The sequence below is a fragment of the Canis lupus genome, chromosome 13 (assembly GCF_011100685.1).
Source record: "Canis lupus familiaris isolate Mischka breed German Shepherd chromosome 13, alternate assembly UU_Cfam_GSD_1.0, whole genome shotgun sequence".
Classification (NCBI taxonomy): Eukaryota; Metazoa; Chordata; class Mammalia; order Carnivora; family Canidae; genus Canis; species Canis lupus.
Genome location: NC_049234.1, coordinates 21,928,629 through 21,944,221, shown reverse-complemented (window position 1 = coordinate 21,944,221; position 15,593 = coordinate 21,928,629). Strand labels below are relative to the sequence as shown.

The window sequence follows — 15,593 nt, the reverse complement described above, 5'->3', positions numbered from 1 at the left end:
TTTGCCATATTTTTACCTTGTGAGTTTTTTGGTTCTGAGTTTGACCGGTTTCTATCAGTTTATGAAACATATGTTCTTCAAGATCCACTTTTCGTCTGTAGGCATCTGTATCTTCTCTCATTTCTTTTGCAACAGCTTCCTGATTTCTAATAAGATTCTGTTAAAAAAAAGCATTTGTAAAAAAAAAAATCTATAGAATATATATAGATTATATCTATATAACAACGCTAGAACAAATCTATATAATAATGCTAGAACACAAAATGACTTTTTTCCCCTTTAATACTAGCACACAAATAAAAAATTGTAGTTCTCTAGTTTTCAAAGACAAAAGCAAACAGAAGTGACATCAGTGACAATACAAGAAAGGACTTCTGAAAATTCTCTCATCCAAAAAAGTACTAAGAACACTGGTAAAATCAATTTTTTCAGAACTCTGGAAACTAACCAAAGGCTTACAGCAATTTGGGGAGCATTCACTCATAAAAATGGCTGAATCTTGGTAAAAAGAATAAGCCTTAGGGCATTTTTAAGTTGCATTATTCCTAGTCCCACCCCACCCCTTAGCTCTGCATTAGCCTTGAAAACCAGCAGCCTGGCAGCCTGTGGAAGGGGCAAGATGGACTAGGAGCTCCTTCAAACTCCCATTCTCCCATGATTGTCACCATTTGACCTATTTGCTGATTTTGGAAGAACTCTCTTCCAAGGCTGTCTTTATTTGTCCTTATTAAGAACTCATTACTTTGAACAGTCTTTTCCCTGGGGACATTTGCTGAAAAACATCAGAGGAACCTGTTGAACATCTTGGCTGTCTTGGGCAGTAGATCTCAGTGCAAACCATAAGTTAATCAAAAGGCTTTACAGAAAAAGTTGGAGAAGCAGATGTCTGCTGGGGACTTTGAAAAGCTCTGATAGATTCCTAGGACCCTAAAAGTCCATATGCATGTGTAAGGCTGTATATATGCCAAGGGCTATGTGAATGCTCAGATCTGAGAAGGTCCTGAGCTTTCAAGTCTGGTGAACTGAGGTATTGCACAGTCAGGAAGTGAAATCTAAGAGTTCTGAACTACGTAGCTAAATGTTGAAGGCATGGTCCAACACAGTGCACACAGAGTCCCTTGGCAAAGACTAGGAGCTAATTGGTTCAGGCAACTAAGGAAATCTCTATATAGTCACTAGAACTGAGTTAAGACTTTAATTGAATTCTATAAATTAAACTTTACAGATTTAATTCAGAAAAGTCATTAAGGACAAGAAACCCTGAGGTGGGAGGAGAATCTGATTTTCAGAACTGCCACATTATTTTAAAAGACCTAGTTTTCTTTTCTTTTTTTAAAGATTTGAGAGAGAGAGAAGAGGGGCAGAAGGAGAAGCTGAGTTCCCACTGAGCAGGGAGCCTGAGTTGGGCTCAATCCCAAGACCCTGAGATCATGACCTGAGCCAAAGAGGTGTTTATGCTTAACTGAGCCACCCAGGTGCCCCTAAAATATATAGTTTTCGACAAAAAATTATATGAGATATTAAAAACCAACAGTTTCTCTCTCTCCAAAGAGCACCATAAAAATGGCCAATAAACATGAAAGCATCACTATGACTAGCATCATCAGTCATTAAAAAATGCAAATCAAAACCACACGATACCGCTATATACGCACTAGTATGGCTTTTATCAAAAGGACAGACAATAACAATTGTTGACAAGAATGTACAGAAATGAGAATTCTACACTCCTAGGTATATATCTAAGATAATAGAAAATGTATGTTCAAACAAAAAGCTGTATGTGAATGTTCACAGCAGTGTGACCTATCATAGCCAAAAAGTGGAAACAACCCAAATCTCCACAGAATGTGGTTTTATCCATATGACAGAATATTATTCGGCCACAAAAAGGAATGAAGTACTAACTCAGGATGCTACATGTATAAACCTTGAAAACATTATGCTACATGAAAGAAAACAGTCACAAAAGACTATACATTGTATGATTGCATGCACTTACATGAAATGTCAGAATAGGCAAATCCATAGAGATAGAGAATAAAATAAGTGCTTGCCAGAGTCAGGAGAATGAGTGCTAATGAGTGCAGTGGTTGTAGGGAAGGACAGCAAACAATATTCATGAATATTTAAGTTAAAAAAGCAAACTACTAATTGTATGTACCAAATAATCTCACTTGATGGTATTAGCAGTTATTTCCCAATTTATTTTATTTTATTTATTATTTTTTTTATTTCCCAATTTAGAGATTTATTCTAGTTTTCCAATGATCTACTGGCAACATAATTACCTTCATAATGAAAAATAAAAATGTTTATAATTATATGCAGAGAAGATATTTGTATGAAGAAGTTTATTGCCAAAACCTGTAAACTACTTAAGCACCCAACAACAGAAAATAGATTTAAATAAGTTATAGTTCATCAATATCTATTACAAATGACAATACCAAGATATGGAGTCATTTAGAAAAAGGATTTTATTAAGTAAAAAAGAAAAGAATACAGAATCTTAGTTACTCCACAAGAGGTAAAACAATGTATATGCAGAGATTAGGAGGAAAACAATGGACATTTACAAACAGTAGAGGAAGGAAGACAGGGTGGTGATTTAAAGAATCAGGGGAAGGAAGTTGTCGATTCATTTTGTCAAAGTGTAGAGCGTTTTTGGCCAAGGGGCAATGATGGGAAATTAATAATACTCGCCCAGCTGGTGCCCATCTGTGTAGTAAAGGGGTAACTCAGTAGCCTGAATTATTCAAATCCTGCACATTCCAAAGAAAAGATTAGCCCTTGACCAGCTCTAAACCCCTGGAATACCCTGTCTGATAAGGGTATCTCTATATATGTGGGGTCTTGGGCTCTGCTAGATGTTAATAATGTGACTTATGGTAGGAGCCTTGGGTCACCCTTATCAGCCTGACCTCTGCAGAGCAAGTAAGGAGGGTCAGCCATGTACCCACTCCATGCCTGTTGGCAGTACTCTGTTGTCATACATCCTTGCTGGCAAAATTAAGCACTATCTGTATGACTCCACTGGGAAAGGACAAGGGGAAGCTTGTGCCTATTCTCTCCTGGACTCTACCCTAGGTGCCTTTTACCATTGCTGAGGCGTTTTGTTGTTGTTTAAGTAATCTCTATACCCATTGTGGGGCTCAAACTCATGACCCTGAGATCAAGAGTTGCATGTTCCACTGACTGAACCAGCCAGGTGCCCCCTATCTTTGTTGAATTTATTCTGTATCCTTCCACTGTAATAAACCATAACCATGAGTATAACAATTCTGAGTTCTGTGAGTCCTTCTAGCAAATCACTGAACCTTAGGATAGTCTTGGGGACTCCTGTCACTGACATATAGATATTAATTCATTTAATTCTCACAGCAGTCTTGGCAAGGGTGGTCCTACACCAAGTAGAAAGTACATGTGCTTGAGAGAGACCAAGAGAAATGCAGAAATTGGACTTGATGAAGCAGGGTCCTAGGAGATGAAGGAGATGGATTCAGGATCAGAGGTCAGTATGTGCTTGTTTGTGCTTCATTTTATTCTTTTTTTTTTTTTTTTTTGCTTCATTTTATTCTTTTGTTAATTTTTTAAATTCAAATTAGATATACATGGGATATTGAGCATATATTTCCAATAAGAGTCATCACAATATTGTCTGTTTTCTGGGATATAGTTTGTTTACAAATAGACGCAGTTAATCAAACTAATGTAAGAGCTAAGTTTGGCAGATAAAATATTAATTACTAAAATTGATGAAAAAGGCAGGAGCTGCACATCCGAATCTAACAGACCAGATAAAGTTCATGATTTTATGAATTAGTTTTATTGAGTAGGCTCAGTCTTCTCTAACTCTATTAGTTTGCTTAATAAATACTTTCCTCAAAAGAGGGCAAAAATGATGATGATATGTAGAAAGAAACTCAGTGTCACTTGTAGGGCATTCCTGTCCAAAGCACTTAAGTTGAATCTTATCATAAGGAAACAACAAACATCAACTGAGGGACAGTCTACAAAATATCTGGCCAAATGCTTCAAAAATATCAAGTTATAAAGACAGACTCATGAGTGGTGCCAACATAAAGGAGACTAAAAGAGACATGACAACTGAAAAAAATGAATCATCTGAGATTTTCTTTTGCACTAAAGGACATTTTTACAACTGATAAAATAGATAACAATAATATGTTCATTTCCTGATTTTGATAATTGTTTTGTGGTCATGCGATAAATATTCCTTAGTCTTAAGAAATATACACTGAAGCATTTAGGGGTGAAGGGGTATCAAGGCATAGACAGGAAGGGAAGGATAATGCTAATTTAACAAGATGTTAATATTTGATTCAATATTTCTGAGAGAAACATATTTGGAAATTCTTAGTATTTTTCTTGCAAATTTTCTGCTAATTCTGAAATCATGCTCCATTGGTGCCACCACCCATCTCCCCAAAGAAAAAACAGGGAAAAAGTAAACTTAGGTTTGGCCTAAATGAATTGAATCTAATTCAAAATCACAGGAGACCTAGCCAGTGTGTAAATCCCTGGCTCAATTCTAGAAGTAGTTCAGTGTGGAACTCAAAATATGCTGCAGATACAAATGGAGGACATATGTTTTAAAACTCATTTAATGTGAACAATCATATGTTACCTGTTACATATTTGCAGTTATCACTGACTTCAAAATCTCACTTTAAGAGGGCTGAAGGAAGTGAAAACTTATGGTTTCAACGTTAAATAAATGCATAACAAAATGCTTTTCCCAAATAATAAATATTTATATTAACAAAACTCTTTTTTCCACTGTCTTGGAAACTCAATTATATATTCTAAGTAGATACTTGATAATCTAATTCCAGAGAATTCAAATTAAAAGTACTTTACAAGCTCTTGTCTGATTTACTTTACTTATAAAGATCCTTGTGAAGTACTAGGTTAATTTAGTAGTCACTATCACATAGATGGGAGAAAACTTAGTAAGTTGGTGGAAGATCCTAAGGCAAAATCTGGGGCTTACATCTGGTACGTCAGACACTAGACCAAGTCGCTAAGAGAAACATGAGTTAAAGCATTACAACAAACTGTACATTCAGACATTCTGGCTACCTTACAATCCTGGATGACACTATATTCTGCTTAAAAGAAAAAAAAAAAAAACAAATAAAATGAGCATTATGAAATCATGAATAAATACAATCTAAAAAGAGTTTGTATAAACCCTGCTTCTCCCATGGTGGAAACAGACAATTATACCTTCTCATAAAGTCTTTTTTGTGATTCAAGTTCCAGATGTCTCATTTCTAGGTCTTTGGCTGTAGTAGCAATTTCTCGATCTCTCATGTGTACCTATGGCCAAACAACAGTGTGAACACCAAAAAGAACTGACAAGATAATTTCTGTTTAACAGCTTTAGTAATCTTATAATCCAAATAACCCACTAAAAGTATTTAAAATAAAAAGTATTGGGTTTTTGATACCAGAGTAATTGATAGTCTATTACTATTCATTGCAGAATCTAGGAATAATGTCTAAGTTAAAGTTAAGCTTAATTTTCTAAAAAGGAAAGTACAATTACCATATGCTCATCTACCCAGACTGCAAGAACAGATGGCAGCTCTTACCACACCATATCAGCCAATATTATGAGTAAGAAAAACTTGAGCAATTTAAATTTGCGGTGGTTAAAAGTATAGAATGTTTAATCTTATTAAATATAACATTATTTAATGTTCTTTTTGAATAAATGCTTATACTTAAAAAATTTTTTTTTTTAAGATTTCTTTATTTTGGGGGATGAGGGGAAGGGCAGAGGGAGAGAACCTCAAGCAGACTGCCTGCTGAGCATGGTGCCTGACACAGGGCTTGATCCCATGACCCTGAGATCATGACCTGAGCCGAAATCAAGAGTCACCTAGGTGCCTGTAAGTGACTGTACTTTTATAAATTCAGTTTGGCAAAGAGTAACTCCAATTTTAAATGTGCTCTGCTTGGACTTAGCTAATTTAAAGTCTACCTTTCTTCAGATTTTGATTATGTGGAAGCTTTTTACACTTATACATGAGAGGATTTGAATAAGGGCCTCTTTAGGTGGCTAGAAAATATTAGGAGAGGTCTTAAATGAATACTTGGCTGCTTAAAGTCCCCATTTTTTAGGAGAGATATGTGTTTTAGAAATAAAACCAATGACATCAGTTATCAAACCCCATTCGTTTATTCAGTAAACATTTAAGAATTGCATTACTATTTGTATGTGTAAGTATTAGACATTGTAAAGAGATCAAATACCTATTACTGGAGAAACAGAGTAAAAATGAAAATACGGTGGGACATACAAGGACATGCATCTGAGAAGTAAATAAATCACTGACCGGTGACCAGTTCAACTTAGGAAGGTTACTGGGAAAGCCAACGAGGTCAAAAGTGGGGATGCTCAAGTTTATGAAACAAGAATAGTAAAAATTCTAATAGGTGGAAGAGAGGTTTGGCATAGTTAATAATGTGTTTTAGGAATTTCAATTAGAGAAGCTCTTTTGCTTAGACATACAAATAGCTTAGTGCCAGAGCAACCACAGATCAACTCTGCTTACTGCTAATGGATGTGCAGTCACTTGAATGTGTCACTGTGGACTTAAACAGTTTCCCTGCTGGTGCCTGCACGGGGAGCAGAAAAGCTCTGGCAGTTTAGCAGGGTCAGAGCTCATGAACAGAATAGGGAGATGAAGAATAGGAGGCTGGAAGGGTAAGCAGAGGCCAGGTCATATGAACTGAAAGGACTTTACAGGATTCTTTGACAAAAAATTGCCTTCACTATCTCAAAGAGTTTGGAATAAAGAGGTCAGAGTTTGTTCTAAGCCTGTACTACTTTTGGAGAAGAATATATGCTTTTCTAGAATAATGAATTATCAACCTCATTTATTCACTGAGATCATGAAAAGGAAACATAGCTTTCAAAACCCAATTTAAAATTCACTGGCTTTAAATAAAACAAAGGTATTATCTCATGCTATAGAAGAGATGATAGATTTCTAATACAGATGAATGCAAAATACTTTCAAAGACTGAAAAAATACTTAGTATTTGACCAAAACTAGGTTTAAAACTCCCTAAATGAGACTATAAATTCAATGCAATCCTAATAATCCTAATAAAAGTGCTGCTAGGATGGGGTGAGGTAGAGATCTGGAAAGAAAAAGTGATATGATTCTCAAACTCCATTTAAAATGATACACATTTGGGCAGCCCCAGTGGCTCAGCGGTTTAGCGCTGCCTTTGGTCCAGGGCATGATCCTAGAGTCCCGTGTCGGGCTCCCTGAATGGAGCCTGCTTCTCCCTCTGCCTGTATTTCTGTCTCTCTCTCTCTCTCTCTCTCTGTGTCTCATGAATAAATAAATAAAATATTTAAAATAAATAAATAAAATGATACACATTTGAGAATACTGCAGAATATCCTGAAAAGGTGAACTTATAGTGGGAATGAGGCCCACTAGTTAGGAAAACACTCCGAAACTGTCATTCAGTGTGGTGCTGGCTTAGGAGCAGACACAGCAATGGAGGAGATACGATATATAAGGGGATTTAACACTGAATAAACCATCAGTTGGCAAATGACTTTGTTCATCAACAAATGGGTGTGACTATTCCAATAAAACTTTATTTATGGATACTGAAATAGGAATTTCATGCTTTTAAAAATGTCACATAAGGGCAGCCTGGGTGGCTTAGGTGGCTTAGTGCTGCCTTCGGCCTAGGACGTGATCCTAGAGACCCGGGATGGAGTCCCACGTCAGGTTCCCTGCATGAAGTCTGCTTCTTCCTCTGCTGTGTACCTGCCTCTCTCTTTCTCTGTGTGTCTCTCATGAATTAAAAAAAAAAAAAAAAAAAAAAAAATCTTAAAAAAAAAAAGTCACATAATTTCCATGTCATGAAATTATGTTTCTTGAGTTCTTTTAACCATTTAAAAAGTTAAAACCAGGGTTGCCTGGGTGGCTTCATCAGTTAAGTGGCTGACTTGTGATTTTGGCGTAGGTCATAATCTCATGGGTCGTGGGACAGAAATCCATATGGGGCTCCGCAACTCAGCAGGGAGTCTGCTTGAGATTCTCTCCCTCTGCTCCTACCCCCCACTCACTCTCTCTAAACCAAATAAATCATAAAAAAAAGTGACCAGTCCAAATTGAGGTATACTATATAAACTATTAGATTTCCAAGATTTAGTATAAACAAAAAGTAATATATCTCATTAATAACATCTTTGTACTAATTACATATTACAATAACTTGGAAATCTACTGTATTAAATATTAATTTCATGTTTCTTTTTTATTTTCTTATTTTTTTTAATGTGGCTATTAGAAAACAAGATTGCCTATGTGGCTCACATCATATCTCTACTGGATCCTGCTGCCTCAAATGGCACAAACAGCCAATGTAAATTGATAAGGAAAAAACCTGATAGAAAAAAGGACAAAAGATATGGACATAAAATTTATAGTTCTACAAACAGAAGATAGTAAGTAACTTGGGAGATATTTAACCTCACTAGCAAGAAAAAAAAAAGGCAAATTAAAATATACAATTTGCACCCATCAGATTGGCAAATATTAAGACTGATGTACTCTGAATTGACTAGGGTATAAGCACTCTTATATATACACTTAAAATAGGTAGGTTCATTTCTAGAGAATAATTTGATATACCTTGGAATTTACTCAACAAAACTATGAGTGCAACCTGAGTGCAATTTGTACTGAGAATGCTAACCTAGCACCGTTTTGTACAGCAAAGCACTATAAACCACCTCAATGTCTAACAGCAAAGGATTAATCAAGCGATAATATAGTCACAATGGAATGCTAGGCAACCATGAGAAATGGAAAAGCTGTATTGCCATTTTTCAGTGTATCTCTGGGGGAGGAAAGGAGAGAAGAGTGGGGAAGGTTTTGACTCCATGCATTTTATGACAGAAATTTTCTTGTATTAGCCATGTGCAAATTTTTATACTAAAAAAGAGTATTTCCCCTACTTCACAGTTAATGGTTAATCGATGCTTCTATTTTTCGAGAAGTAGTCGCCAAGGATGCCAGTCAAACTGACTAATTTTCTTGGCATTTCTAAAATCTTTAATTATTAATGAAATATGGAAGTGAATAAGAAGAGCCTAGGGAAAAGTGAAAGTAAAGAGGCTATTTAATATTCCTTGTGAATTCTAGCAATAACATTGATCTTGAGGGTGTTTGGGTCACAGTTCAATGAGAGTAAAGGGTGATCCCAAGTGAGCACAAAAGTAGTGGTCATATACCTTTCTCTCGAGTTCATCGTCCAGCCTTCTTAATTCCATCTCATGCTGATCTTGCTGCAGCTTCAGAAAGCGCCTTCTTGTAGCATCTTGTAAGTGCATCTCCTTTACTTTCAACTCTCTTTTCACAGAAGCTAGTCTTAAATACAAAATACATCAAGAGAAACAAATCAACACATTTCTCAATGTAGATTTAAATGGAAACATGTGTCCCAACAATGAAAGGCCTGGCACGTATTAGGGTGCACTGCCCCAGTGTGACTGGTGCTACCGTGGCATGGTGGTATGTATACCACACATGGGTGAACACTGCCCATGTCTGCATGCATGGAAATGACATGTGTCTACACACAACTGGTTATTCATTTCAGATTTAAAAGTTCTTATAACAGGTCTATTCAGATCATCTCACTACAGTCGATACCCTTTATCTGAAGAAGAACAAAAATTGCTCCAGTGTGACCAAAGATTACATAGGCTTACTCTTCCAGAATTTTAGTATAAGGTTAATGCTCAGTTCAGTAATTGTTTTTAACCCACACTAGAAATTGGTTTCATAAAGTCCCAACCAAGAGTAAAAATCAGTAAACACTTACAGAAGTGAGTTTCCCAACGATTAGGCTTTTTTTTTTTTTTTTAAAGATTTTATTTATTCATGAGAAACAGAGAGAGAGAGAGAGAGAGAGAGAGAGGCAGAAACATAGGCAGAGGGAGAAGCAGGCTCCATGCAGGGAGCCCGATGTGGGACTCGATCTGATCCGTGGACCCCGGGATCACGCCCTGAGCTAAAAGCAGACACTCAACCACTGAGCCACCCAGGAGTCCCTACTATTGAATCCCATAATCTTAATCAATTTAAACATTTTGCTTTATTAATGTATGTTCAAATAAGCATTTAGCACTTCTAGCACCCTGTCCTCCAAAGTATGAAATGCATAGAGATAATCATTTTATGTTTCAATTTTCAAGTCATGCCAGTATGCTTAAAACACAATTTTAAGGGCTCCCTGGGTGGCTCAGCGGTTTAGCTCCTGCCTTTGGCCCAGGGTGCGATCCTGGAGTCCCGGGATCGAGTCCCACGTCGGGTTCCTGGCATGGAGCCTGCTTCTCCCTCCTCCTGTGTCTCTGCCTCTCTCTCTCTATCATAAATAAATAAATATTAAAAAAAAAACACAATTTAAAAAATTATGCCTTCCTCAAGGTGATTTACCCAGCACTGTATTACAGAGCATTTCTGCCTATTGTATAATGATGTTTCCAATAACATCCTCCAAGGTACATTAGGTCTTGTATTACTTCTGAATAATCAGTGCAAAATTATAGTGCAGTGCAGTATAGTTTCAGAATTATGTTTCAGTATATGTCAATCTTTTGAAATGTGGTATATGCAGATTTCTTTTTATTAGCTTATATTTTTGCTTAATGGAAATGCCACAGGTGGGTAATGCTATATATATAGAAAATAAAGAAGAAAATAAAAATTATTTGACTAACTCACATGTCCAGATTTTCTCAAAGCGGTAACACATACCTCTGCCTTTGCTGTACCATCTTCTCCTCCTCCTGTAAGAGCAATTCTCTCCTTGTTTCTTCAGCTTTACGAAGGAGTTCTTGTTTTTGGTACCAAGCTTCATCTTCAACTCTTTGCTGGTCTACTTCAGCTTGCATATCTTCAACCATCTGCCTTAAGTAGGGAATACTTCTTATTACATCCAGACACAAACAAGCCTCCAATATACATTTGTGATCACGAAAGGGTAAATTGCTATTTCCCTTTGAGACCCTGAACAACTGCCTTTTACTTTCAAAAATTAAAGTTTATCTCATTCAAGGGGAAGAAAGCACTGGAAAGGATGCCCTATGTAAGTCTCACCAAAAAATGCAAAGAAAAAAATGCAAACAAAGAAAACTGAGTAATTTAAGTCCAAGAACAATCAAAACACGAAATATATACCTGATTAATATGATTGTTTTACTTCTATATGCAAGAATTAAATACCTTTAAAGATATTCCCAGCCTTCAAACTCTGATTCTACACAAATACTTAATATTTTACATGTGTTTTTCATAAGAATTTTGTCTATATTTATAACAGATTTTGCTTCTATCCCACAAAGTACAACTATTCCATGATTACCTCTCCCTCAGGTAGTCCAATTCATCATTTCTTATTCTTTCTCGCTCCTGTGTCTGATAGTCCACGATGAACTTTGGATATTGGTTAAATACTGGATACTGCCCTTTTGTCAGTGCCACAAAAACATGAAGCATGCTGTCTGGATGAATGTCAGTGGGAGTGGTATCCATGAGACGATAAACTTCCTTAATTACAACACTTATATCCAAGTTATTCCGATGATGAAAAAAATACTGTAAGAGAACTTTGTGTTTAAATTGTGATTTACATAACAAAGCAACTATGAGATAGAATTAAAACAAGAGTTTAAAGTATGAATTTTCTTTCTCTCTCTCTTTCTTGGCAAATTCACTGAAGATTTTCTTAACCCAAGTTTTTGAGTCAATTTCATATTTTCAAAGTCCAATAAAATTTCAAAACCAAATTTCTGAAATAATACTTTTTAAGTTTTAACTCAAACCAAAGGCCTCCTTTATATTAGAAGAATACTTCAACCCACAATGGAGCAAGCTCTTCCACTTGGATTTTTTTCTCTGCAAAATCCAAAATAAATAAATATGAAAATAAATTAGCTTGATTCGTTCAAAATATTTGAAATGTTTCCACATTATCTTGTTCTGCTGGCAGGTCCAAATTATTTTTTTTTGAAGATTTTATTTACTTATTCATGAGAGACATACAGAGAGAGAGAAGAGGAGACATAGGCAGAAGGAGAAGCAGGCTCCCTGCAGGGAGCCCAACATGGGACTTGATCCCAGGACCCCAGGATCACGCCCTGAGTCAAAGGCAGATGCTCAACCACTGAGCTACCCAGGTGCTCCCGGCAGGTCCAAATTCTAAAAAATATATGTATATATGTATCTTGTGAACATTAAGTAAAAATAAAGTTTGACAGGGGGCACCTGGATAGCTCAGTCTGGCTCTTGATTTCAGCTCATGTCAAGAGTTGGGAGACTAAGCCCCTCGTTGGGCTTTGAGCTCAGTGGGGAGTCTGCTTCAGGTTCTCTCATCCTTCTGTCCCTCCTCACCCACTCTCTCTCTCTCTCAAATAAATATATCTTTTTTTTTTTTTTTAAAAAAAAGGAAAACTAAAAACCTTTTAAAAAAATAAAGTCTGCTAGGAACCACAAAATAAATAACAAGCAAGCCCAATTCCTCTTGTCTACCAAAAGAACCTCTTCTTTTATTATTTATGTATTTGAGAGGGAGACACAGATAGCGAGAGAGCACACATGGATGGGGGGAAGGCGCACTGAGCAAGGAGCCCAATGTAGGGCTCCATCCCAGGACCCTTGAGATCATGACCCGAGCCGAGGGCAGATGCTTAACCAACTGAGCTACCCAGGTGCTCCAAGAACTTCTCCTTTAAAAAACCTCCTCTCATGCTTTCCTAAGTAACTTTCCTCTTATGTCTCAAAATTCTCATAGTAACCATTTCATATGTGTAATAAGCATCCAGACTGTCACAGACTGGATGGGTCACTTATAAAACCACACACAGAACAACGACCCACCTGTTAAACATCCTTTACATAGGCAACAAGCATGGAACTTCCATATTACCATGTTTCTTTTCTGAAGCTATGACTGTAAGACAAATAGTGTGCTGTAATTGCCTGTTGGATTATCTACCAACTATGTCAGAGTAAGGATGTGGTACTGCATTACTACCCACCCAGCACTGGTAACTGACATGCAACAGGTACTCAATAAATGAATGGATCTTTCAATTGAAATAAATGAAACTTGAGAACCATTACTTAAGAACAAGGATATTTACCTCAAAATCATCTTTAAGACTGCAGTTGAGCAAAGGAGCTCTAGAGCATATGTTGTAGGCTACAACAGTCATGAGGAGGAATGAAGGATGGTTGGAAAATACATTATCAAATAATTTTAGCCACTCCTCTCTTGTTAGTACTTCTGAAAAAATGGTTTCAAGAAGAGGCCAAGCATACAGCTAAAATAAATAAGGAAAGATTTATTAGTTTCCTACGGAAAAGTCGTTAAGTCATTGCCAATATTTTCTTACATTTGATGGAGCAGTTAGAGTTAAAAACAGTTATGTTAAAAACAACTGGGAAAAGAACCACCTTACTCCGGACCTTTCTTTACAGACTTTCAGGAAAGCAGTTTAAGGAAGAAGAATGGAATACTGTTAAAAATACAAAAGGTAGTATATTCTTTTATTATACTCTTTCAAGAAAATACTGCCTTACTTATACCAGAACCAATGTTAGCTTCCCAAATAAGCCATGTTATCCTAAAAAACCTTATTCTTCTTACCTGGGAAGTTATATCGTGATCTATGAAGTGCTGCAGTAGTTCTTTGTCATGAAATGCCAAAACATTTTCTATCATACTGAGAATATTGATAGGAGGATTCGGAAAATATTCAAACCAGTGTTGACACCAATTGACTATGAAGAAAAAAATAGAAAATTTATCTTTACCATTCTGATTTATCAAAAGATTTTGCAATTCTTAAATGTATCCACTCTTTATGCCATCAATATGCTCATTAACAAAGAACACATGATAACTCTTCAAGTTCTAGAACAATTGATTTTAAAGTTCCATCATGTTAACAATAGTATTTTAGGTTTATGGAACTGGCCAATTTCTTCAAATGAGAGCAGGTGATAAGAAAGTGTCAATCAAAACAAACGATACTTCCCTTAGTATTCCTGATCCTCACCATAGGGCATTCTGCTTCCTACTTCTCCTGGTTAACAGAATGACCCTTCTAAAAAAACTTCTTTCTTAAGTCTTTGTTAAATGTGACGAATGGGGGGTGCCTGAGTGGCTCCATCGGTTAAGGGTCTGCCTTCAGCTCAGGTCATGATCTCAGGGTCCTAGGATTGAGCCCCGCACTGGGCTCCCTGCTCAGTGGGGGAGCCTGCTTCTCTCTCTCCTCACGATTTGCGCTCTAGCTCTGTCACTATCTCTCTCTCTGAAATAAATAAAATCTTAAAAACAAAACAAAACCGATGAACATTAAATGCCAATCTCCTGAAATCTACTCAAATTCATACCTAATCAGGGATGCTTGAGTGGAAAAGGACTGTGGTTCCATCCTTTGATGATAAAGGTCTCTTCACATATTAGCTAACCGAAGGTTTAGGTCAGTGGAATTTTGGATTACATACGGTTATAAAGGGCCTACTAATTCCAGAAGTCAATTATTTATTAGTAAGTAAATTTGAGTTAATAATTAAGGTATAATTAAACTCTTGCAAAAACTAAGCTTTAGGGATCCCTGGATGGCGCAGCGGTTTGGCGCCTGCCTTTGGCCCAGGGCGCGATCCTGGAGACCCGGGATCGAGTCCCACGTCGGGCTCCCGGTGCATGGAGCCTGCTTCTCCCTCTGCCTGTGTCTCTGCCTCTCTCTCTCTCTGTGACTATCACAAATAAATAAATAAATACCTTAAAAAAAATTTTAAAAACTAAGCTTTAAAGGAAATTATTTCGACTTCTTATAACTGCTGCTCGAGTTAACTCTAAGAGAAAAATCCAGTTCAGCAACATGTGCTAAGTACCTACCATGACTCAGACAGACACTGCTAATCCTAGGAATTGTCAAACACTGCACACAGATACGGCCCTGATTTTTATACCTAATCATCAACAGAACACTGCTTTCAATTAGGCAAAAGGGAAACCCTGCTTTACACAGTAACTTCCTCTGTTCGGCATGGAGTCACCACAACAGGAGTACGAGTAGAGGACCTAGACACAGAACTGAATGAGAACAGGATAAGGAGAAATCACTGTGTGGAGATCTTTGACTCCACCTGAAGAACTAACTCCCTCTTGGTCATAAAGAGACTGTAAAACAGTGCTTAAAATGACTTCTATAAACACATTCCAAATCATATACCAAAGTGATTATATTCCTTCAGACTTTCTACTAGGTCCCAACTAGACTGTGAACCTGAACGGTCAGAACAATGGTAATATCGCAAGCAGTGCTAACATTTAGTTGGAGCTAACATTTAGTAAATGTTTATTAGCTAAAACTAGTTTGAGACCCTTGATGAAAATTCACAGCTACTCATGCTGACCATGATGGATCTTCTAGATTTAGATTTCAGGTTTAGAAGGAAAATCAATTCCTCAGCACGTAATCATGCTCCAACGATTTAACAAGATTTTACTGG

General features: G+C 36.8%; 1 protein-coding gene across 4 annotated transcripts in view; it reads right to left on the bottom strand.

Annotated features, from left to right (window-relative positions):
- Positions 1-15,593, bottom strand: part of TBC1D31 (TBC1 domain family member 31) — a 68,497-nt gene that overhangs the window by 12,477 nt on the left and 40,427 nt on the right. For all 4 annotated transcript variants that reach the window (XM_038555430.1, XM_038555432.1, XM_038555431.1 and 1 more), the window contains 7 exons: positions 13,720-13,853; positions 13,214-13,393; positions 11,434-11,666; positions 10,827-10,979; positions 9,299-9,434; positions 5,254-5,346; positions 17-157 (listed from right to left, as the gene is read on the bottom strand). In XM_038555430.1, the coding sequence (XP_038411358.1) occupies positions 17-157; positions 5,254-5,346; positions 9,299-9,434; positions 10,827-10,979; positions 11,434-11,666; positions 13,214-13,393; positions 13,720-13,853 (1,070 nt within the window). The remainder of the gene's footprint in view (positions 1-16; positions 158-5,253; positions 5,347-9,298; positions 9,435-10,826; positions 10,980-11,433; positions 11,667-13,213; positions 13,394-13,719; positions 13,854-15,593) is intronic.